This window comes from Dendrobates tinctorius, unplaced genomic scaffold, assembly GCF_039654945.1.
Source record: "Dendrobates tinctorius isolate UK_male_01 unplaced genomic scaffold, ASM3965494v1 ptg000016l, whole genome shotgun sequence".
In the NCBI taxonomy this organism is placed as follows: domain Eukaryota; kingdom Metazoa; phylum Chordata; class Amphibia; order Anura; family Dendrobatidae; genus Dendrobates; species Dendrobates tinctorius.
Window position 1 is genome coordinate 624307 of NW_027361684.1, and position 26197 is coordinate 650503.

The window sequence follows — 26197 nt, forward strand, 5'->3', positions numbered from 1 at the left end:
AAACTGTAATGGAGTAACGATAGCCAAGCCAGGAGGTCAGAACCGGAGAAGACGATAGTACCAAAACGTGAGACAGAGAACAGAGTGCGGGGACAGACCGGGTCATACACGGGAAGCAAACAAGCAACGCAGTATGCACGCACACCAGGGGTCAGACACACAGCCAGAATAACAGTATAGCTGACAGAGAATGCTAATCTGGAGTGAGTATAAATACCCCTTCCAGATCCAAAGAGAGGCCGGCAAAAGTTAACCCTGCGAGAACAGGACATTAACCATGTCCTAACCATGACATGTATTTCATGAGCCTGCAATTCCCAATATATCCTTAACAATGGTAAGAAAACATTAAGAGTTAAGAAATAGTGTTATGGTGGGCACCAGCCAATGGTATAGGGATCCACCAAATGCATACTGTAAATGTATACTACAGAAACAAATTCAAGAAGTATGCATACAAAGGAATCACCATAAAAATGACAACATTTTTTATCGTTACAGCAAAATACATTAAAAAAATAAATATATTTAAAAACAATTAAAAAGCCCAGTGGCTATAAAATTCATGCCAGAACAACCAAATAAGTTTATATTGGACCCTAAAGAGGTCAGAGTATTTTAAATTACCATGTGACATGCAGGGGTGATAGTGAGATATTTATTTATTTTTAATAGCGCCATTAATTCCACAGCTCTTTACAGACATTATTGGCACTGTCCCCCATGGGGCTCACAATCTAAATTCCCTATCAGTATGTCTTTGGAATGTGGGAGGAAACCGGAGTACCTGGAGGAAACCCACGCAAACACGGGGAGAACATACAAATTCCTTGCAGATGTTGTCCTTGGCGAGATTTGAACCCAGGACTCCAGCGCTGCAAGGTTGCAATGCTAATCACTGAGCCACTGTTTAAGAATTATTTTTACCAGCCATCATCAGACTGCGGACCGTACAGTACTGATGAGACGTAGTCAACATCACAAAGAAACATTGACATCCAGGTACCTTATAGATGATGTGTTCTCTAATTGGAGTTGTTCTCTATCTTTTCTTCTCAATCTGATCCAGAGAACATGATGACTTTTCACAACCACAGCTCGCTTCTGTAGACTTCCATCTTCTCTGGTCTTCTTCAGCTGCACAAAATATGATTTCCACACTATCCATCTTAAGGTACATTGCCTCTATACTGTCCTCTCCTTTCCATACCAGGTACCTGTTTACACTATTCCCTCGCACTGTGTCCCTACTTTACTTGTCAGTCTCTAAACTGTGTCTCCTCCTCACTCCCTCTCTGCTTACTGTCCCCTCTATTCTGTGCTTTCCCAATGTCTCCCTCTCTGTACTGATCCTCACACTACCCAGTCTTTTTCTGTGCCCCGTCACACTTTTCTTTCCCATACAGTCTCCTCACACTCTTCCTCTAAATACTGTCCTCTCACACATATCTCCCTGCACACTGCCACCCAATGCTGTCCCCTCTCTATAAAGACCATCTCTTTTCTACCCCCAAGTCTCTATACAGTTCCCATCACACTTTTCTCCCCTTATACTGTCCTCAAACACATTCCCAGTTAACATCTCCCTGTGACAACTCGCACTGCTACATTAATCAGCCCGACAGCTCCCCCATCCAAATGTTCCACCAGCCTCACCCTAGATAGGCCACTGCTCTACAAACTAACTCAAAGATAGAGCCCACAGAGAGGAAAAGTGATGAAAAATAGAGGCTAAAGTGATGTAATCACCAGAAATATTGGTAAAAATGGAAGCTGGCACATTTAGGCGGGCTGAACTGCAGGTATGAAGAGCCTTGGGATTCCAAAATGGTTTTTATTAATACCAATGCATTTCTGTGCCAGATTTGTACCTTTCTCAAGGTGTAAAAAAGCATTGGTCCGGCGCAGAAACACTTTGGTATTAATAAAAACCGTTTTGGAATCCCAAGTCTCTCCTAAACATGCCAGCTTCCATTTTTACCTTTATACCTCTGAAAGAACCATTTCCTCCAGCCACAAGGCAGCAGCAGTGGCTTTCCATGCCTGCACAAAACACCTTTAGGTAAGTGCTACCATCCCTTATACCTATCCCTTACCAAAGGCTAATGGCCTTTTTTGTGTGCACTTCTGTCCCTCTCCAGAGCTTTTTAGTGACAAGAAATAGTGTAATTTCTCTTATACATACATAAGCACTTATTTTCAAAAGTCACTTAAAATGACAGGTACTCTTAGGGATATATCTCGGATGAGGATCACAACGCAATGCTAAGACTGGCTGTTGGCTCTCCCGACCTGAGCGTGACAGCTGCATAGAAATACATGGTGTCACACTCAGGTTAGGAGAGTTGAAAGACAGTCAGAGCATTACGTTGTGATCCTCGTCCAAATTATATGGCTATGTGACTCTTTTCTTATGGTTAGATTTGGTTTGTATTATCTTTCTACTTGGAATTACATTTATTTTGTTTTCTGTGTCTTCAGGACTCCCTGCAATAATTGTTGCTGTAACAATTGCAGCAACATATCCAGAAGAAAACAACTACAACCGAAAAGAATTGTAAGTAAAATAATCACACTCAAAATGTTACTGTTCCAGAATGTTTAGTGTCATAACTTCTGTATAGAACTCTTTAGAACCCAAGGGTTGAGAGCCCAATTCAATATTGATGCTTTTTTTTTTTTTCAAAATTCTTCAAGGTTCATCACTTTAGCTCTAAATTCAAAATGTTCTTTATTTTTTCTTTAACCTTTTTTTTTATTAATTTTCTACCACAAAAATTACATACTATGCTAAAATGTCACTTTGTACAAAAAAATTGCACATACATAAAATTATATAAGCGGGGGATTGATGTGCACTTGCACAGAAACGTTACTTTTTAAAAAGCCATAATATATGACTCGGTTGCAAACATTTGTAAAACAAAAACCAATCCAACAATGGTGAACATAATAAAGTGAACACATAAAATAAACATTGAAAAAGGCACAAATGAAAAAAGAATGGTGCAAATAAAAAAAAAGTTGAAAAACACCAAGGTCTAAAAAAAACTGGCGCAAATGCACTAATAAATCGAATGGGCCCCTTAGCCTCTGCTCACAGGTTTAGTGTCATCTATTTGTAACGGATCCAGTTAAAAGAAATACAAAACCTACATCCATTGCAAATGGAGCAAAAATGGATGCACACTGTAGTTTCAGTTTTGCATCTGTATTTGTTTATATGGAAGAGCGAACCCGACCTGTAAAGTTCAGGGTTTGTACCTAGATGTCCGGTGCTGAACTCCGAACATGGACTTCTCCCAAAAGTCCGTGTTACTGTTCGGACTTTGGACGCTTAACAAAGCTTGTTGAGAGACTGCAGTGCAGCCAATCAACAAGCTTTTAAGCTGTGGGCATTTCTGGAGCCATCACAGCCATGCCACGTGTTGGCATGGCTGTGATTGGCTGGCACCAACCGTCCAATCATGACCCAGCCTGTATAACAGCCAGATTCCAGGTGGCGACGTTGCTCGAGTTAGGGACACCGAACAAAAGAACATAAACCAAAAATTGCTTATATACGAGAATAAATGTATGACTATATATAAATAAAATATCCTCATGTGTTAGAACAAATAATAAAAGTTGATGTCCGAAAAAAATTTGAATGGCTGAACCACTCCAATTAGAAAACCTAAAAAACCTCCAAGGCTAGGATAAAAAAAACCGTGGGAGGAATAGTAAATAATACAAAATAATGAATAATAAAAAAAATAAGAAAATATAAAAATAATAAATATGCAAATTAAAAATAGGTAAGTCCTCCCCACTAAAATGAAATGGCTAGGCAGCAATAGATTAAATAAATATATACCTGAGTGTAGATTAGGCTGGCCACCGGTGTGCGGAGCACTCCCGGACGCGCGTTTCGGATCAGCGTCCTTCGTCAGGGAGTAGGACTTCTATTTATATCTCTTGCAGTATATTACCTGCCATTTCACTGATTCTGTGGTCACTATTTATCAGTGTATCCACTGTGCAGCGTTTATATATTAGTTTATCATGTCCTTCTTACTCTTTATGGCTATCTAGCAGTCATTTTAGGATAGGGCCACTGCATATACGTACATATACTCTTTTTTTATATATAATATCCATGACATAATTTTTCTATATTACTGCTATTTCTTAGTAATATATTTTGTTGTATGTATATATACAATGCATATATTTTAGTGTGTGGACACCCTTTTTTTGTGCGCTATTGCATTGATTTGTCACATTTTATACCATTAATGGCGCTTTTACTTCACTCGTTCCTGCCTCCATATTATTTCTATATATATATATATATATATATATATATATATATATATATATATATACACACAGTTGTGGCCAAAAGTATTGACACCCCTGCAATTTTGTCAGATAATTTTCAGGAAGAAACTGAGTATTATTGCAAACACAAATTCTTTGTTATTATTATCTTCATTTAATTTGTCTTAAATGAAAAAACACAAAAAGAATTGTCCTAAAGCCAAATTGGATATAATTCCACACCAAACATAAAAAAGAGGGTGGACAAAAGTATTGGCACTGTTCGAAAAATCATGTGATGCTTCTCTAATTTGTGTAATTAACAGCACCTGTAACCTACCTGTGGCACCTAACAGGTGTTGGCAATAACTAAATCACACTTGCAGCCAGTTGACATGGATTAAAGGTGACTCAACCTCTGTCCTGTGTCCTTGTGTGTACCACATTGAGCATGGAGAAAAGAAAGAAGACCAAAGAACTGTCTGAGGACTTGAGAAACCGAATTGTGAGGAAGCATGAGCAATCTCAAGGCTACAAGTCCATTTCCAAAGACCTGAATGTTCCTGTGTCTACCGTGCGCAGTGTCATCAAGAAGTTTAAAGCCCATGGCACTGTGGCTAACCTCCCTAGATGTGGACGGAAAAGAAAAATTGACAAGAGATTTCAACTCAAGATTGTGCGGATGATGGATAAAGAACCTCGACTAACATCCAAACAAGTTCAAGCTGCCCTGCAGTCCGAGGGTACAACAGTGTCAACCCGTACTATCCGTCGGCGTCTGAATGAAAAGGGACTGTATGGTAGGAGACCTTGGAAGACCCCACTTCTTACCCCGAGACATAAAAAAGCCAGGCTGGAGTTTGCCAAAACTTACCTGAAAAAGCCTAAAACGTTTTGGAAGAATGTTCTCTGGTCAGATGAGACAAAAGTAGAGCTTTTTGGGCAAAGGCATCAACATAGAGTTTACAGGAGAAAAAAAGAGGCATTCAAAGAAAAAAACACGGTCCCTACAGTCAAACATGGCGGAGGTTCCCTGATGTTTTGGGGTTGCTTTGCTGCCTCTGGCACTGGACTGTGTTGTGAGTTCATTTTCCCCTTCACTACTGAGGCCAAAGGAACTCCCTCTTCTGGTGAAGAAAGGTAGTGAGCCTGATTGTCAAACACCTGGGGCTGATGATGATGATTGGCTGAGTGGAGTTAATGACTGGATATAAGGCTGCCGACGCCCTTCTGGCCTGCGGGTGATTTCTCTGTGGACTTCTAGGAAACCAGTCTGATTCCTGGTCATCTAAAGCTAAGATTTCTGCTTTGCCTTTTTGCATTAGTGTTTTGTTTTCCTTGCTTTTCTGGATTCTGCCATTCCCTGCTGGGGTGAGCTGAATCTCCTTTTGCCTGTTACTCTGTCTTCAGAATATTCCTGAGTACTGACATAGCTTTTTTGAAGCCTAGCGTCTTCAGGGCCTTTTTTACTGTCAGTTTGTTGGCTCTTATTTTCATAGGGTTTTTCACGGATTGCAGACAGCAGCCTTCCTGTCCTTTCCTATCTAAGCTAGCGTGGGCCTCATCTTTGCTCAGTCTATCTTTCTGTGTTTTGTTCTTTCTTCTTGCTTCACCGTCATTATATGTGGGGGGCTGCCTTTTACTTCGGGGTCTGCTCTGGGGCAGTTTAGGTTTCCCTTTCTGTCTTTAGGCTATGTAGTCCTCCGGCTGTGATCGAGGGGCCTAGGGCATCGTAGGAGCCCCCCACGGCTACTGCTAGTTGTGTTGACAGGTTCAGGGGTCTGCAATCCGATAGCTGCCAACTTCTCTGGTTTTCTGGACTTAGCTAGCATTTCTATTTTTGCCTCCTACGGTGACTCAATCATAACAGGACTGCTTGACCGTGTGCATGGCATTATGAAGTCTGAAGACTACCAACAAATTTTGCAGCATAATGTAGGGCCCAGTGTGAGAAAGCTGGGTCTCCCTCAGAGGTCATGGGTCTTCCAGCAGGACAATGACCCAAAACACACTTCAAAAAGCACTAGAAAATGGTTTGAGAGAAAGCACTGGAGACTTCTAAGGTGGCCAGCAATGAGTCCCGACCTGAATCCCATAGAACACCTGTGGAGAGATCTAAAAATGGCAGTTTGGAGAAGGCACCCTTCTAATATCAGGGACCTGGAGCAGTTTGCAAAAGAAGAATGGTCTAAAATTCCAGCAGAGCATTGTAAGAAACTCATTGATGGTTACCGGAAGCGGTTGGTCGCAGTTATTTTGGCTAAAGGTTGTGCAACCAAGTATTAGGCTGAGGGTGCCAATACTTTTGTATGGCCCATTTTTGGAGTTTTGTGTGAAATGATCAATGTTTTGCTTTTTGCTTCATTCTCTTTTGTGTTTTTTCATTTAAGACAAATTAAATGAAGATAATAATACCAAAGAATTTGTGATTGCAATCATTTTCAGGAAGAAACTGAGTATTATCTGACAAAATTGCAGGGGTGTCAATACTTTTGGCCAAAACGATATATATATATACATTTATCATTGTACATTCATTTTATTATTAGCTATTTTATTATTTTTTCATCTGTTATGTGATCTGTGCATGTATGTGTACGTATGTGTACATGTATGTATCCATGTATGTGTATGTGCGTGCATGAATATGCTTGGACATATGTATCTATTTTTTATATAAATCAGAATTTGGTACTTACCTATTTTTAATTTGCATATTTATTATTTTTATATTTTCTTATTTTTTATTATTCAATATTTTGCATTATTTACTATTCTTCCCACGTTTTTTTTTATCCTAGCCTTGGTGGTTTTTTAGGTTTTCGAGTTAGGGACAGTATAAAATAAATAAATTAAAAAATGTCATCGCCCATGGACTTGACTGGGAGTGACATATGGAGACTCGTTCTTGAGGCTGCATAGGTCACGCACAGACATTTATCATGAGCGATGACATCAGCAAAGTCATTGTCCGTGAAACCTGACCGGGAGTGACCTATGGAGCCTCATACTCGAGACCCCATAGGTCACTTGTGATCATGTCACCGCTCATCATTCTGGCTCTCACGCTGTCGTGAGACCCAACGGAGTACAGCTTGCTTCTCCAGTCTATTGGAGCCATGTTGTCTGAACGGGGCTCCATACACTGGGAGATGGAGATGAGAATCGTCATGGGACCTCCATGTGAACTATGCAGACCGGTGTGGGACCTCCATTTGGACTATGGCAGGCTGGTGTTGTTTTTTTTTTAAATAAAAGGGTGAAAAAGAAAAATTGTTAGGGAGTTTTTATTTCAATTAAAGATATCTTTTTTTTCTGTGTTTTTTTTTCTCTTTTTACTTAATGGGATAGTAATGGGGGTGTTTGATAGACACCCTAAACATTACTAACCCCTGAGGTTGATGTCAGCGGACATTACACAGCTGACATCAACCCCACAATTCCATTACCTAGATTGCCAACACACCAGGGCAATCGGGAGTTGCCGAGGCTAAGTGCCGGAATTGGCCCATCTAATGGATGTGCCATTTCTGGGATGGCTGAGGGCTGGTTTTATTAGGCTGGGAAGTTGCCAATAGCAATGGATCTTCCCAGCCTATTAACATCAGCTCACTGCTGTCTGCTTTGCCTTAGCTGGTTATTAAAAATCGTAGGGACCTCATGTCATTTTTTAGGGTCTCCCATTTTTAACAACCAACTCAAGCAAAGCTGTCATCTGTGAGCTGGTCTTATTATGCTGTGAAAGGGCCAATATCCTTGGACCTTCCCAGCCTATTAATATCAGTCCCCAGCTGTCCACTTTGCTTTAGCTGGTTCAGAAAACGGGGCTCCATAGACTGGAGCGGCAGCCACTGCCGGGTCTCATGCTGTACTCTGCCTTGTATTACAGGGTGCAGCGTGAGAGTGTAAGGTGTACAGTGTGGTAGACATGGTCGAGGCGCTGCTTTCCCATGCCCTGGCACCATACAAATAATTTGTTTCCCAGTATGCTATCTTGTGTAAGGTGCATAACACTCCCTTGTATGCTGGAAACCTTTACTGTCTCCACACTCACGGTTCCAGGAACAGCCGCACACACATCAGGGGACATCCAGTTCATTTTATCAAGTCCAACTTTACTGAACAATTCAAGTACATCAATCTTTAACATGCAGTATCGAGCACAGCCCACTCCATCAACACAGTACATATCAAGAACGATATATACTTCACGTGCCTTCAGCCCACTCCATCTTTAACTGTATCCTTTACTATTCCTATATCTTATACACTAATATAACATACCACTGCCTATCTGCCCTAATGTTTCTATTTATCATTACCTAACTACTAGCTTGTATTCTATAATTTCCCCACTCCTGTGCTGAGTGTACCAGAGCTACCTTAGGCGTTACCTTGCAGTACCAACACATCAGCATCATTGCTAAGACAATGTGCATTAAATACATTACACTCTACACATTTTACATTTCACAATATAGCATAATAACACTGTATGTCAATATTCACATGTCGTAGCTGCTTTTCGTTCTGACCCAAAGTCAGGTAAGCTAGATCACCAGTGAGTCCAAATTAGGAGTTTTCGCCCTCAATTTACAAGAGCTTGGAGACAAAGGAGACTGCTCACACACGGGCTGTGGGCAAATCACTTTATCTGATGTAATGAAATGCAAGGCAATCTTTTATACCATTTACAACAATATGTAATTCTATGGGGCTCATGTGGCCCCCACCATCACCTTAGGGTCGTACCTTGTTTACAATGTACCCAGAACATGATGTTACTGACTATTGAGAACATATATGATAAGAAGCATTTTTCCCTTGAAGAGGAGACAGGCAAACTGAATAAATGAAAGGCAAAAGGCAAATCAAGAATTAAAGGCTGTTAGGCTTTTAAAGGCAAATCATTAACCCTTCTATATCAATTTCCCTCTTTTGTAAATGGTATAACCTTTGCCACAGGGTCAGATGATGTTCACAAAGGAGCTACTGTCTCATGGGTCTAGTACCCATAAGGGGGCTTCCTACCTGCTTCGCCCATCCACCCTCAGTGTGGACACTCACTTTCCCCATCAGCAATGGCTATCTGGGGTCTATGATACACTACAAAAGGTTCAGCCTTAGATTCTTTTCTTCACACATACATTATTCAGTAGCTTAAGTAATACATATATTAGCGCTTTTACGGCTACATAAAACAATAAGCAAAACAACAAAATTTGCATACAAGTCTGTACAATGCCAAAAATCCATCCTGCAAGGCCATTAAACCAATTTGCTGGATATAGAAAAGAGAATGTGTTACCCCACCAGGAGTCTCTGTTTGCACTGTGTTGTTTTAACCATTGGTCTCTAAGTTCACCTATTTTGTCCATACTGCCCCTGATCTGGAGATTGCAAGCAGGGTGATATAATTACAACAGGTGGGACCAATTATCTGACACATTCCTCCTTCTTTTGCTTTCAGGTAATCTAGTACTATAGTATGTTGGTTAGTAACTATGATTAATTGTCTCTGTATTGTATTAGTTTCATTAAAAACTTCAAGAATCTGGAAAATCTGATCGTCCAGGTAGTCGGTAGCTTCCACTAATTTATCCCACATTTGTGTTATGAAGGGGTATATTAGCATACTACTGAATATTTTATTTGTTATCCCCATTTCTACTAGATGCGGCCTACCATTTGGCCGGGGCTTATTGTCTGCAGCCCTTCTATACAAAGTATGATTTGGAACTGCTGCTGTGTCTATTTTACTATGAGGAACTATGAAAGTGGCTGGTGTTAGTTTGGCAAGAGTGCAAACTCCTCTTATGTCTGTGCTCACCCACCTATAGGCACGATGTCCACAAACCAAGAATACTCCTTCAGGGAGAACACAAACGTGACCCGGGGTCTGTATACATTGGTATAAACTCAAAAGTCCTGACATAGGCTTATGAGCACACCAAGTATTATTCATTTGTTTTCCACTTATACCAGATGTACATTTACCCCTTTCTTTCCTTATTATTTTACCCATAGATGTTCTACAGCCTTCAACACCATGTTGGTACACCGTCTCATTAACCTGTGTTTGATCATGAGTGTATATACGGAAGCAATTATTGTCCTCACCACAGGTATTTGCTCCAGTGTGTTGAAGACTGAACCACAGTCATAGTAACATAGTTAGTAAGGCCGAAAAAAGGCATTAGTCCATCCAGTTCAGCCTATAAAATTCTGTCAGAATAAATCCCCAGATCTACGTCCTTCTATAGAACCTAACAATAACTGTAAGATACAATATTGTTACGCTCCAGGAAGACATCCAGGCCTCTCTTGAACCCTTCGACTGAGTTCGCCATCACCACCTCCTCAGGGAGGGAATTCCAGATTCTCACTGCTCACTGCCCTAACAGTAAAGAATCCTCTTCTATGCTGGTGGAAAAACCTTTTCTACTCCAGACACAGAGAATGCCCCCTTGTGACCATCACTTTCCTTGGTATAAACAGATCCTCGGAGAGATATTTGTATTGTCCCCTTATATACTGTACTTATACATGGTTATTAGATCGCCCCTCAGTCGTCTTTTTTCTAGACTAAATAATCCTAATTTTGCTAATCTCTCTGGGTATTGTAGTTCCCCCATCCCCTTTATTAATTTTGTTGCCCTCCTTTGTACCCGCTCTAGTTCCATTATATCCTTCCTGAGCACCGGTGCCCAAAACTGTACACAGTACTTCATGTGCGGTCTAACCAGAGATTTGTACAGAGGCAGTATAATGCTCTCATCATGTGTATCCAGACCTCTTTTAATGCACCCCATGATCCTGTGTGCCTTGGCAGCCGCTGCCTGGCACAGGCTGCTCCAGGTAAGTTTATCATTAACTAGGATCCCCAAGTTCTTCTCCATGTCAGATTTACCCAGTGGTTTACCGTTCAGTGTGTAATGGTGATATTGATTCCTTCTTTCCATGTGTATAACCTTACATTTATCATTGTTAATCTGCATCTGTCACCTTTCGGCCCAAGTTCCCAACTTATCCAGATCCATCTGTAGCAGAATACCATCTTCTCTTGTATTGACTGCTTTACATAGTTTTGTATCATCTGCAAATATCGATATTTTACTGTGTAAACCTTCTACCAGATCGTTAATAAATATGTTGAAGAGAATAGGTCCCAACACCAACCCCTGCGGTACTACACTGGTCACAGCGACCCAGTTAGAGAATATACCATTTATAACCACCCTCTGCTTTCTATCACTAAGCCAGTTACTTACCCATTTACACACATTTTCCCCCAGACTCAGCATTCTCATTTTGTGTACCAACCTCTTGTGTGGCACGGTATCAAACGCTTTGGAAAAATCAAGATATACCACATCCAATGACTCACCTTGGTCCAGTCTATAGCTTACCTCTTCATAAAAACTGATTAGATTGGTTTGACAGGAGCGATTCCTCATAAACCCATGCTGATATGGCGTTAAACAGTTATTCTCATTGAGATAATCCAGAATAACATCCCTCAGAAACCCTTCAAATATTTTACCAACAATAGAGGTTAGACTGGTTTGTCTATTACATTACTTAGTTCTCTTAGTACTCGTGGGTGTATGCCATCCGGACCCAGAGATTTATCTATTTTAATCTTATTTAGCCTCTTCTTGGGTTAGATTGGTAACCCTTAATATAGGGTTTTCTTTGTCTCTCGGCATTTGACATAGCATTTCATTTTCCACCGTGAATACCGTGGAGAAGAAGGTGTTTAATATATTAGCTTTTTCCTCATCATCTACAACCATACTTTCCTCACAATTTTTTAATGGGACTACACTTTCACTTTTGATTCTTTTACGATTGATATAGTTGAAGAACAGCTTGGGATTAGTTTTACTCTCCTTAGCAATGTGCTTCTCTGTTTCCTTTTTGGCAGCGTTAATTTTTTTTTAGATAAAGAATTTTTCTCCTTATAGTTTTTTAGAGCTTCAACAGTGCCATCCTGCTTTAGTAGTTTAAATTCTTTCTTTTTACTGTTAATTGCCCCTCTTACTTTTTTGTTTAGCCACATTGGGTTTTTCCTATTTCTTGTCCTTTTATTCCCACAAGGTATAAACCGCTTACAGTGCCTATTAAGGATGTTCTTAAACATTTCCCATTTATTTTCTGTATTCTTATTTCTGAGGACATTGTCCCAGTCAACCAGATTAAGGGCATCTCTAAGCTGGTCAAACTTTGCCTTCCTAAAGTTCAGTGTTTTTGTGACTCCCTGACATGTCCCCCTAGCGAAATACGAGTGAAACTGTACAATATTGTGGTCGCTATTTCCTAGATGCCCAACAACCCACAGATTTGTTATTCTGTCAGGTCTGTTAGATAGTATTAGGTCTAAAAGTGCTGCTCCTCTGGTTGGATTCTGCACCAATTGTGAAAGATAATTATTCTTGGCTATTAGCAGAAACCTGTTGCCTTTATGGGTTTCGCAGGTCTCTGTTTCCCAGTTAATATCCGGGTAGTTAAAGTCCCCCATAACAAGGACCTCATTATGGGTTGCAGCTTCATCTATCTACCTTAGTAGTAAACTTGCCATGATTTCTGTTATATTTCGGGGTTTGTAACAGACCCCAAAGAGAATTTTGTTACTATTTTTCCCTCCATGTATTTCGACCCATATGGACTCGACATCCTCATTCCCTTCACTAATATCTTCCCTTAAAGTGGACTTTAGACAAGACTTTACATAAAGACAAACCCCTCCTCCTCTCCGATTTTTACGATCCTTTCTAAACAGACTGTAACCCTGTAAGTTAACTGCCCAGTCATAGCTTTCATCTAACCATGTCTTGGTTATTCCCACTATGTCATAGTTACCTGTAGATATTTCTGCTTCTTGTTCTTCCATCTTGTTTGTCAGGCTTCTGGCGTTTGCAAGCATGCATTTTAGAGAATTTTGCTTTGTTCCAATCTCCTCCCTGTTGATTGTTTTAGAAATTTTCTTACCTCCCTTCGGAGTATGTTGTCTTGGATCTTCTTTGCCACACCTCATATCATTTATCAGTATAATATCAGGTTTCATATTCGTGTCTAACGTTTTTCTTCCCATCCCCTCTTCTTCTAGTTTAACGCTCTGCTGATGAGTGTAGCGAGTCTTCTGGCGAATGTGTGTTTCCCAGGTTTGTTGAGGTGTAGTCCATCTCTGGCGAGGAGTCCATCATACAGGTAATTCACACCGTGGTCCAGGAATCCGAATCTTTGTTGTCTGCACCATCGTCTTAGCCAGTTGTTCGCATCAAGGATCCTGTTCCATCTCCTGGTGCCATGCCCGTCTACTGGAAGGATAGAAGAAAAAACTACCTGTGCATCCAGGTCCTTTACTTTCTTCCCCAACTCTTCAAAGTCCTTGCAGGTTGTCGGTAGGTCCTTCCTTGCCTTGTCATTGGTGCCAACATGTATCAGAAGAAATGGGTGGACGTCCTTGGAACTGATGAGCTTTGGTATCCTATCGGTCACATCCTTGATCTTCGCACCTGGGAGGCAGCATACTTCTCTTGCGGTTATATCCGGTCTGCAGATGGTTGCTTCTGTGCCTCTCAGTAGTGAGTCTCCCACCACTACCACTCTTCTTCGCTTCTTGGCTGTACTTTTTGTTGTCACTTCTAGGTGTTGCTGTGTGCCCTTTTCTTCTTTGCTTGCTGGTTGTGCCTCATCCTTAGGTGTACCATCGTCATCCTCCACAAGGCCTTGGTATCGGTTTGTCAGTTGTGTGGTTGGTGATGTCTCTATGGTCTTCTTGCTTCTTTTGGTCACATGCTTCCACTTGTCTGCTTTTGGATGTTCTCTGACACTTTCTTCACCTTCTGTGACCAGTAGAGATGCTTCTGTTCTGTCTAGGAAGTCTTCATTTTCTTTGATGAGTTTCAAAAGTTGCAATTCTTTTTTCCAGAATTCTAAAAGGGCCACTAATCTACACTTCTGGCAGGTGAAGTTGGATTCTTCTTCTGGTCGATCTGTGAACATGTAGTACATGTTGCAGCTCACCATGTAGGTTGTCACATCTGCCATGTTGCTCCTAGATCCTGCTGACTTGCTGCGTGTCTTCCTTCTTGTGCAATCTACTCAATCAGGCAAGCTTTCTTGCAATAATGTCCTAGAGGCAAAAATTTGGCGCGCGGTTCGGCGATGCTTTCCAAGCAGCTGGTCCCGGCTGTATCCAAAGATCCTCTTGCTTAGGGAGACTCTTTGCTTTTCCCAGAAGGCACCTGGAATATGCAAATTATCTTCCTCAAGCTTCAATCCCTGGTTCGTAGATGCTTTCCAAGCAGCTGGTCCCGGCTGTATCCAACGATCCTCTTGCTTAGGGAGACTCTTCGCTTTCCCCAGAAGGAACCTGGAATATGCAAATTATCTTCCTCAAGCTTCAATCCCTGGTTCGGCGATGCTTTCCAAGCAGCTGGTCCCGGCTGTATCCAACGATCCTCTTGCTTAGGGAGACTCTTCGGTTTTCCCAGAAGGCACCTGGCATCATTGGGAATGGGGTCTGAGTGAGGGATTTCAGTCCTCCTCCTGGCGACCATATTTCCGACATCTGAATCATATTCCCACCACCACATTTGTACCTTAGGCTGCGTTATATTAAACTGAAACCAGGGATTAGCGGCCCATCTGATTATAGCCAATGAGGCAGATATATTGCGGGGCACATCTTTTCCCCAAAACCTAGATTGAGTCCAAGTCTCATTGTGTATGCAGTGTGGGGTTAATACCTTCCATGGCTCCAGAGGTAAGGCTAAGTATGGCATAGTCCTTGCAGATACTGGGCTGTGTGTACAGATCCAACAGTCTTTCGGTTTCTGTCCTTCCATGTCCTTTATGAGAAGAGCATGATGCCGAATAAGTTTGTTGTCTCAGTCAGCATTTAAGAGTTTATCCTGTGTCACTGTAGAGTGCAGTAACCCTGTCACTGCCAGCGAGGTGATGAGGAGAACAGTCATTCTGCTGTTGAAAGGACCTTATTGCAGTGACTGGCGTGGATCCAGGTGGACTTTCCCTCAAGTTTTACTGAGGTGGATGTGGTCAGCTGGACTTGGAAGGGGCCGACAAATCGTGGGTCCAGGCTCCTTCTCACGTGTCTGCGTATAACCACCCAATCACCTGGATTCAGCTGATGCACATCTGCACTTTCATTAGGATCTGGACTGGATGAGAACAGCACGTTTCGTGTTCCAAGCAGGGAGCCACCAATGGGTGCTTTGCTATACTCCAAGCAGGGAGCCGCCAAAGGTGCTTTGCTACACTACTTTGTGGTGTGGGGTGCAGGTGTTGGAGTGTGGTCAGGAGTCTCCACCTTATCTGGATGGTGGGGTACCACACCTCAGGAGGAGGTGCAGTACCTCTGTGGCGACTGAGCCTCAGGGGCGCCACATATGCACCACATTAAGTCTTTCCTGCAAGGCCTGGACAGAGGCTGTCATAGAACCGTGTTGCATTTGTAGCACCTGTGGGAAGTACAGACCAGTCTTTGGTGCACTTCCAAACAGGACTTCAAAGGGAGACAAGCCTGTCTTTCTATTTGGAGTGTGTCTGACTGAAAAGAGTGCAAGAGGCAAGCACTCTACCCAGCTCTTTCCTGTCTCTGCCATGGCCTTTTGAATTTTCAGTTTAAGTGTCCCATTTAGTCTTTCCACTTTCCCACTACTTTGTTGCCTATATGGTGTATGAAATGCTTGCTGTACACCCAGGGCCTGCATGACTTCCCTTATTATTTCTCCCATGAAGTGTGTACCCCTATCGCTTTCTACGGTTTCTTGGACACCATACCTGCAGATCAGTTCTTTCATCAGTTTGTCTGCAGTTGTTTTAGCAGTTGCACATTTTACCGGATAGGCTTCCGGCCAACCAGAGAAGAGATCTACACCTACTAGGACATTTGCATACACTCCTACCTTTGGTAGCTGTATGTAGTCAATCTGCAGTTTCTGAAACGGGTAGAGAGGCCTAGGTGTCACTTTCTTAGGGACTTTTATTGTTTTACCTGGGTTGTGCTGTGCACAGATGAGGCATGATTGTACAAGTTTCGCGGCTGCGTAACTGAAACCAGGAGCTATCCAGAAGGCACCTACCATGGCACACGTGACTTTTTGAGGTGTGAGTGGGGCCATGTGTTGCTTGTGCCATTATTGGGAACAGGGACTTCGGTAGGCACAATTTATTCTTATTCTCCCATACTCCGTCTGAGTTCAACTCAGCTCCCAGTCTCCCCCAGTGTACCTTCTCTGTTTGGGCAGCCTGTTGCTGGAAAGATTTCAGGACATCTAGGCTCAGTGTGGCTGGAATACGCTAACTCCCCACCACCGTCCACTGCAACCTAGGCCGCCTTGCTGCTACTTTAGCAGCCTCGTTCACCCTTCTGTTGCCCTCTACCTCCACGGAGTCACCTTTTGTGTGTGCTTTTACCTTGACAATGCCAACCTGGACTGATAACATCAATGCCTCCATCAATTGTTTCACCAGCTCTGCATTTTTAATGGGCTTACAGGCTGATGTAAGGAACGCTCTGCTTCTCCAGATAGGGCCATAATCATGGGCTAGTCCCCATGCATAATTCGAATCTGTGTAAATTTTACCTGCAGCGGCTCTACACGCCTCAGTGAGTGACTTCAACTCTGCCTCCTGTGCCGACATGTGAGGAGGGAGTGGTTCAACTCGGATTACCTCATGTGAGGATACTACTGCATATCCAGTGTAGAATCGCACATCCTGGTGGTATCTGGAGCCATCTACAAAAAAGAAAACTCAAAATCTGCTTTAGGAACAGGTTTTTCATGAACGTGTGCAAAACCCACTGTCTCCTGACTCATCAGTTCTATGCAGTCATGTTCATGCGTCATGTCAAAGTATTCTTCCTCACTTGCTAATATGGTCACCAATTCCCCCTTTTCTGAATCCACAGGCAGGAGGCTGGCTGGATTCAGAATGTTACACCTTTTGAGGGTGACATACTCAGGAATTAGTAGAACACATTCAAGTCGGAGCTGTCTGGCCATAGACAGATGTTTTGGTTGAACTTGTACGAGTATGGAATGGATGTCATGTGGGGAATAAATTGTCAAAGGAAAAGTCAATGTGATTTCACATGTCTTTCCTAGTAGTAGTGCAGCTGCTCCTACCGCACGGACACACGTAGGTGACCCTCTGATCACTGGGTCTAATTGTGCTGAGTAGTAAGCTATTGGTCTCTGTTTCCCTCCATGTTGTTGTGTCAGTACTGCGGTAGCATGTCCTCCCTGCTCTGTGCAAAACAAGAAAAATGGCTGGCCATAGTTTAGAATGTCTAAGGCCGGGGCTGACACAATGAGCACGTGAGACCTTGCAGGTAAAGTATCATTAACCCTTCTATATCACACACTACACAACTTTTTGTCTTCAGGGGCAGATATACGACAGTCTCAGTCATACCCTTACATACCTCACCTGTTTAAAAATGGTTGAGCGCGACCATGGCAAAACCTGCAAGACATCAATGCACACCTAAAATGAATAAAATACACTTTCACATTAAATTCACATAACATTTAATGCTACTTCTGTCCAGGGGCAAAAGATGACTTTTTGCCAGTCAGCCTTGCCTTCGGTCCCCCTCAGTTTGGACCATGGAACACAGAGTCCGAGTTATTTTAATAATACTGGCCCTTTGGCCAACACAAAAAAACAGCTGCCCAACAGTCCATGGGCACAGCAGGCACACCAGGTTGTCCATTTTCACACGGGTCCGCATGACCCCAGTCCCATTAGTTTGTGGGCCCCAACACACAGTGTCCAAGTACTTTTCAACTTACAATCCCCATGGCCAACATAACAACCGCTCCAACAGTCCAGGCGCACAGTCCTTAGATATCTGACCTGGCACGATGCCCAGGTAATCCATTTCCTTCCATTCTCCCTTTTTTGTAAATAAAATGCACAGTGCACAGTGCTGTCACCATGTCAGGCTTGCAGCCCTTGGGGCAAAGTTCATTGGAAAAAGGCGCATAGTTCATGGAAAACATTGGGACAGAGTTCATGGGGCAATTGCACACAGTCCATATGGGCTACAAGAGTTTCAGACCCTTTCTTTGGCCACATTCATGCAATCCATCAGGTGGGTGCACAAAGGTGTGCAAAATAACTTGTAGGGAGGAAAACGCAAAACTGTTGCACTCTTGGCGGTCCTGGCCAATGTCGGTGCTTCCTGACACATTTAGGGCCTCTTGCCCTCAGGGATGCAGAACAGCCCCAATTGTTTTAATTTTCGGTGCTACCAGCACCTGTACACATGGCCAACAGGCTCTGGCTGCCATTAAATATTTGAACCTTCCTGTGGCCATGTTCAAACCCATGTTTCACTGATACCTGTTTTGTCGACATAGACAAACTGCACATGTGCAAAAGACACATAATATATTCAATACCATAATACAAGGCAATATATTACAGTTTTCTATAAAATGGTAACACCTTCATGTGGCAATACCATAAACGATGAGTGGTAATACATAGTTATACATGTAGCAGTACCGCAGGCAATTATCATAAAACACATTTGTAAACATCAAGAACTGGAAGACAGTCAGAGGGAAGGGAAGCATGAAAGACATTATATCTCATCCCCTTGATGATAATGTGTGTAAATCGCTGCGGAATATGTTAGCACCATATAAATATAAAGATTATTATTATTATAGTCCATACAGTGGTAGAGGACTCACCCCTTCTCAATATTGTCCAGATTCTCACTGACCAGTTTGACCAGAGGTAAGAGGTCTCTCCAGCTCCCACAGAGACCAGTCTCAGAGATGTTTCCACCATTACACACAGTTATGAGCAGGTCAGCTACCTTTTTAGCCCAGCTACACCTGATAGATTGGAGGATGGGAATGGCCGATCCCACCCATCACTTACCAGTCATTCCTAACAGCTCAACCCTTTGCCGCTCCACTAAGTAAAATTTCTCTATCAGTGCTGGAACGTTGTGCAGGTGTCATATCACGGAGAACAGCTGACCTCTCATCCCATACTTGTTGGCAGCAGACTCCACCTTGCTGCCTGTCTACAATATATATATCTTTGTCTATGCAGTGCCTTGAAAAAGTATTCATATCCTGTGAAGTTTTCCCACAGTTTTTCATGTTATACCCACAAACTTAAATGCATTTCAATGTGATTTTATGTGATATACCAGCACAAAATTGCAAGTATTTGTGAAGTATAAAAGGAAATGGTACAAGATTTTCTAAATATTTTAAAAATATGAATCAGAAAATTGTGATGTGCATTTGTCTTCATTCTCCCTGAGTCATTACTTTGTAGGACCACCTTTTGCTGCAATTACAGCTGCATGTCTTTTGGGCTAAGTCTCTAGCAGCTTTGCACATCTAGAGGCACAAATGTTTGCCCATTCTTCTTTGCAAGCTAGCTCTAGTTCAATGAGATTGGATGGTGAAAGTCTGTGAATAGCAATTTTCAAGTCTTATCACAGATTCTCAGTGGGATTTAGGTCTAGACTTTGACTAGGCCATTTACACACATGAATGTACTTTGATCTAAACCAGTATTTCCCAAACTGAAATCCTCATGGCCCCCCCACAGATGATGTTTTAAGGATTTCCATAGTATTGCACAGGTGAGAAAATTCCTGATGCCTTGATGATACTTCCACCACCTGTGCCATACTAAGGAAATCTTGACAACCTGACCTGCTGGGGGCTGTAAAGACTGGAGTTTAGGAAACACTGATCTGAACCATTACTTTGTAGCTCTGACAGTATTTTTAAGGTTTGTATCCTGATAGAAGGTGAACCTATGCATGAGTCTCAAGTCTTTTGTGGCCTCTAACAGGTTTTCCTCCAGGATTGCCCTGAATTAGATGCATTCATCATTCCATCATATCTGACCAGCTTCCCTTTCCCTGGTGAAGAAAAGCATCTCCATAGTATAATGCTGCCACCACCATATTTAACGGTGGAGGCAGCATCATCATACTTCTTGATTATGTTGCACACCGTGGACAAAGGAACTTCAAGTTCTCTGGGGATGGACTTGTAACCTTGAGATTGTTGATATTGTGCAACAATTTTTTTGTCAAGTCCTCAGACAGTTCTCTTCTCTTTCTGTCGTCCATGCTTAGTGCAGCACACAGACAGACACACAATGCAAAGATTGAGTCAACTTCTCCCCTTTTTATTTGGTTTCTGGTTTCAGGTGGGGTTTTCATATTGCCCACCCCTGTTACTTGTCACAGGTGAGCTTGAATGAGCATCATATGCTTGAAGCAAAGTTGTTTACCTACAATTGTGGAAAGGTGACAACAATTTTTGTCTTGACCATTTTGGGGGGTTTGGGGTGAAATTATGTCCAATTTGCTCTTTTCTCTCAAAGGAAAATATAATCAGTATGTGTATAACAAAATATATGTAATTTTCTGGGAGAAATACTTTATTTTCTGGAACCTTTTCAAGTGTGCCAACACTTTTGGAAATGACTGTGTATATAAATATATATATATTGTTGCATAGCGATCACTAAGCGTGTAGGGATACACTTGCTTGGCAGCGATATTTAAACACACAGCCAGTTTCTTCATTTATCTCAATCCATTTCTGGTTTATTGACAACCATAAACCATTATAGGCCATGCAAACACCACAGATTCGACCTATTAGTCCATTTCAACTGTGGTTATGTCCGCACAATATACTGTATATATACATATACACACAATTTTTTTTTATTACCTAAAGAACCAAAAAAATGTTGGTGTCGCGGTAGTTGTACTGAGCTGATAAGTGATGTTGCCAGGTTGATGTGCAGTGAAAAAAAATGTAAAAATGAAATCTAAAACACAAAGCTGTAAGTGCATTTTTTCATTGATGGCTTAATTTGATATTGCTCTTGTTCAGCTTTTTATTTCAGTTAATTGTGATAATGGGAATTACAATCTCTTCTTTCTGCCTCATTACAGCTGTTGGCTTCTTGCTGAAAATAAAGAAAACAAGTTTGATATATCTAAGCCAATGCTGTGGTCTTTTCTCCTGCCTGTTGGCCTCATCCTTATATTAAACATTTACATTGTGGTAGCAGTTGTGTTCACAATTTCAAGGAAAAATGCAGAACTAACCAGGTAACAGGTATACACAGTTATTGGGGCAGGGCGGAAAGGCAAGTAATTGGGCATAGCCTTTAAGTTCAGGTTTGGGACCCTTCCGCATACTTGACAACTTTTGACAACAAGAAGAAGCTGAAATAATGGGGTGCTCACTGTATACAGTTGGTGCTCAGGAGTAAACAATGGGCAGTCGAAATTCAGGTAACTCCAGCACTCAAAGTTAAGGTTTTTATTTGTGAAAAAAATCCTCAGTTACAGACGAGACACAAATGGATATAAAGATTCACATTTCATGAGACCCAAGTGAAAACAAATAATTCATCGACGTTTCGGCTTTATAACGCCTTTCTCAAGACATATCTGTAGGGAGAGGGGTCCAAAGTCTCCTGTTGTGTCGTTCATATGTGTTCCTTGGCCAAGTGAAGTGAACCCCACAACAGGAGACTTTGGACCCCTCTCCCTACAGGTATGTCTTGAGAAAGGCGTTATAAAGCCGAAACGTCGATTAATTATCTGTTTTCACTTGGGTCTCATGAAATGTGAATCTTTATATCCATTTGTGTCTCGTCCGGAACTGAGGATTTTATTCACAAACAAAAACCTTAACTTTGAGTGCCAGAGTTACCTGAATTTTTGATTAAAATAACTTTTGACAACAATCATTTGAGATTGACCAATCATTTGCAACCAGCCAGCTTTTTTCGTAGCCTCACACTTTTTGATGACACAGACCCTCCACGCTTTTTCCCCATCTCAACATCCCATTCACTTCCTGAATAAACCTCTTGGAACATCTAGTTTAAGGGTATGTGCACATCACATAATGTAAATGTCTTTTTCAGGTCCACCTGGAATCCACCTGAAAAAATGCTAAAAACATCTAAAAGAATGAACATACGCACTGTAATGTCAAAATAACTTGCTCTGCATATGTAGCATGTTTTGCCACTTCTTTAACCTGCTGTAGGCTTCAAAGCGTCTGTCTGTTCTATATTTCTCTTTACTTGGGAAACCGTCACTATTTTATATATAGAATGTAAAACAAAGCCAAACACAATAGGCAGCCAAAAACACTCTTCATATGGAACACAGTCGGCGTTTTCCTGGGATGTCTTCTGAGGCCGGGGTCACACTAACCGACGCAAAATACGGTCCGTAGTTTACATGCATAATATGGATGAATGACCCCTAAATAGTGCTCCGTATGTCATCCGTAAGCAAGGTGTGGTCGCGTATTTTGCGCATGTCAGCATCTGTATGTAATCCGTATGGCATCCGTATGCCGAGATTTTCTCGCCGGCTTGCAAAATGGACATATAATGGAGCCCTATGACAGTGTCCCCAACCCGACATGAAATGACACCTGGTTTACATTCATTAAACCATTTCATTTCATTGTTTTTTTATATGTCCCTGACTAATAATTAGATGAGGGATGTGTGCAAAATTTTGGAAGTGTAGTTGTTATTTTAATGGGTTAATTCGTTGTAAAAAAAAATGCTTGGGCTTCCGCTGTAATTTGTCAACCAGAGAGGTTAAGCAGACGTCACTGAGGCTGCGGGGAATCCCCGGCTGATCTGTGAATGAACTAATGACCGTGGGAAAAAAGTCAGAAACTTTCCCACGGTAATTAGATAATCTACAGGCAGCCATTGAGGCTGCACAGAGCTGAATCAATTCATTTAGTAGTAGTTTACAGTGGGGCTGGTCACATTAGCACCGGTCCTCATTGTAAACTATTTAACCCCTTCTGATGGATTGCAGCGTGGGACATGACTGAATGGCGGAGAGGTAAGGATATTGGTGATTTTTTATGTGTTTTTTTTTTGCAGGTCATCGTTTTTTTGGGATTACCAGACTAATAAAAATTTGTCAAAAACTTGGGGTAGTTATTTCATTAAAGGGAATCTGTCACCCCTTTTTTGAGATATCATATAATTATATCATTCAATTGTGTGTCATATAAGGATTCCCTTAGTACTTTTGCTTCCCCCTGACCCCGCACCTTTCATGCATAAATACCTTTTTTATATCGGTTCAGATGTATGTAAACTGCCGCTGTCCGATCCGCTAGGCGGGGCTTATTCAACTACTCCCCCCCCCTGTCTTGCTCTACGCATTTCTTCTTGTGTAGAGCAAGACAGGGAGGGGGGAGCAGGTGAATAAGCCCCGCCCATTGGACCGGACAGCGGCAGTTTACATACATAGCTATACTGTAGATTGTATTTTATTTGGACAACTTATCCAAAAATCACTTCCAGACAACATTTTTATGGACACATTAAAAAAAACATAATTAATCATTATGATTTTAAGTTATATATGATAACAACCCATAATTCTGATACGAACACATCAGCATTCACTATGAACGCTAACAAAAAGAGGATAATTAAAGTCATAATAATCTCTACAACTTTTTTCATCTTCAACAAAATTCATGGACGCCTTAAATTTTTTTACTGACAGGAGAAAAACGTGCAATATTTTTGGTGGACTGCCCAAAAATTTCTGCACAGTTGGTAACCTTGGGTTTCAGGCAGGTGTGGCCCAGGAAATTTGCTTACTTTTGGACTGTTTCCTCTTATCTATAGCTTTTCAGAGCTTATGAGAGAGTTGAAAATTTTGCTTAAGGCCAAATTCAAACACTTTTCTAGACAATTTCACAAAAATTACAAATCAAAATAAAACAGACATTTAGTTTTTACTTTGCCCTTTTACTATAAGTTTTCAGTCAACCTTGCACAGCTTATCCGCATTAAGTTGTATTATGGAAAACAAGAGATCTTTTTAATTTTTGAGGAGACCAGTACAGCAGGAAGACAAATTAACCCAATGTTGCAGAAAAAAGTGAGAGTAAAGGCGACCATATACACTAGATAAATATGGGCAGACTAGCAGTCGTTTAATGGTCCGACAAATAGTTGATCACCTTTGGGAAAAACAACTTCTCAACTGCATCAGCCACGTTGCTGATCTTTGCCCCAAATAAACAAAACAGCTCAATTGGTCTTTTGAGTGACCACAAACATCTTTTTGACAGCTATCAGTTAAAATGAACAATTATTCATTTCAGTGATCCAGCTGACAATCATTCGTTACGGTTGGAATCATCTGGTTCAACTGACTTTTTTGCAATCTTTATGGAGGCCATAAAGCTGGTTTCACATGTCCAAGGTCCACGGTCTGAGTGTAAACTGCGATTTCTGGACCAGCTGCCAGTATTTGGACCAAATCATAACAGCATAGGCATATATGAGCATGTCGATTTCGGGTTAGGAGACTCATGGCGATCCGGACATTGCAGTTCTTGAATATTGTATGCATGAAACCAGACTAAGCCATTAACACTTCTTCTGTGAACTACATTTGAAAAAAAATCCCACTCGAAACTCTTGAATCATACTGTATGGAATACAGTTTATAGTTATTATATATTAAAGCCCTAATTTGGTTTATGCCAAAACTCGTCCTTTTGGCATACAGTGGACCAGTATGTGTTGGGAAACGTTTTGTTGTTGTAGTGGATTATGCATTTTTATGCATAAGCAATGTATTAAAACATAAACTGTCTAGGATCTAATGGGTAATGTTTTTCCATGTGGAGAGTGACATGCCTGGCATGCCAGTGTAAGGAGGCTTATAAGCCATGTATTACTAATATGGGAGGGATGACAGAGCTTATTAATCATCAGAACCTTCCACTCCCGTCTCCAAGACTTTACACGTGCTGCGCCAATTCTTTGGAATGCACTTCCCAGGTCAATACGATTAGTCCCCAATCCCCACAAGTTTAAGCGTGCCCTGAAAACGCATTTATTCAGACTGGCCTGCCGCCTCAACACATTAACCTAATCTATCCCTGAGTGGCACAGTCAAAAGTTTTACCATAACCAGGTTCCCCGCATCATGTTCCCACATGCTTTATGCATCTATTAGCCCTCTGTGTCTGTACTGTTACACACTTAACATTATGGCTGGTCCAAACAATCAGGGCAATTGTTACCACCCACCTTTTGTGTCTACCTCTTTCCTCATAGATTGTAAGCTTGCGAGCAGGGACCTCATTCCTCTTGGTATCTGTTATAATCTATGTGATTATTGTTATGCTGTAATGTCTATTGTCTGTACAAATCCCCTCTGAAATGTAAAGTGCTGCGGAATATGTCGGCGCTATAGAAATAAAATGTATTATTATTATTATTATTATTACCTTCTAGTGTTTGAGAAGATATTATACTTATTCACTATTATTGTATTTTTGTGTTTTGTATCTAGAACAAAAAAACTATCATTTTTAAAGAAGACATTGGCCACATTCTCAGTTTCGTCTCTCCTTGGAGTCACCTGGGTAGTTGGGTATTTGATGCTCATAGAGACTGATGACAATACCCACTTAATTTTCAGCTTCATATTTTGCATATGCTGCTCAACTCAGGTAAATTACTTTAATGTCTAAGGACAAATCAATATCAAATATATTATACAGAATAATAGTAGATACTGTAGATATAAGTATATAGCCAGGATATACTATTAACTAACTGTTGGTAGTCTGCCTTCACCCAAGGTGAGGGGGCTGTAGCAAAAGTACTTGTTCCCGAAATCGTTGGGGTCTTGGAGATAAGACCTTCACTTGTTACAATGTCACGTAAAATTCTAGTTTGGGGAAATTACAAACTAATAATATAAACACATAGGATCTTATTGTTGTGTTCTCTATTGTATAACTGAACCTGATACTTCTGATATAGGACTGTATTG

The 26197-nt window shown here is 41.4% G+C and overlaps 1 protein-coding gene across 1 annotated transcript in view; it reads left to right on the top strand.

Moving 5' to 3' along the window:
• The window catches only part of ADGRG7 (adhesion G protein-coupled receptor G7), a 125570-nt gene that overhangs the window by 98349 nt on the left and 1024 nt on the right, over positions 1-26197 (top strand). The window contains exons 13-15 of the mRNA XM_073565224.1: positions 2482-2557; positions 21290-21448; positions 25712-25871. Of these exons, the coding sequence (XP_073421325.1) occupies positions 2482-2557; positions 21290-21448; positions 25712-25871 (395 nt within the window). The remainder of the gene's footprint in view (positions 1-2481; positions 2558-21289; positions 21449-25711; positions 25872-26197) is intronic.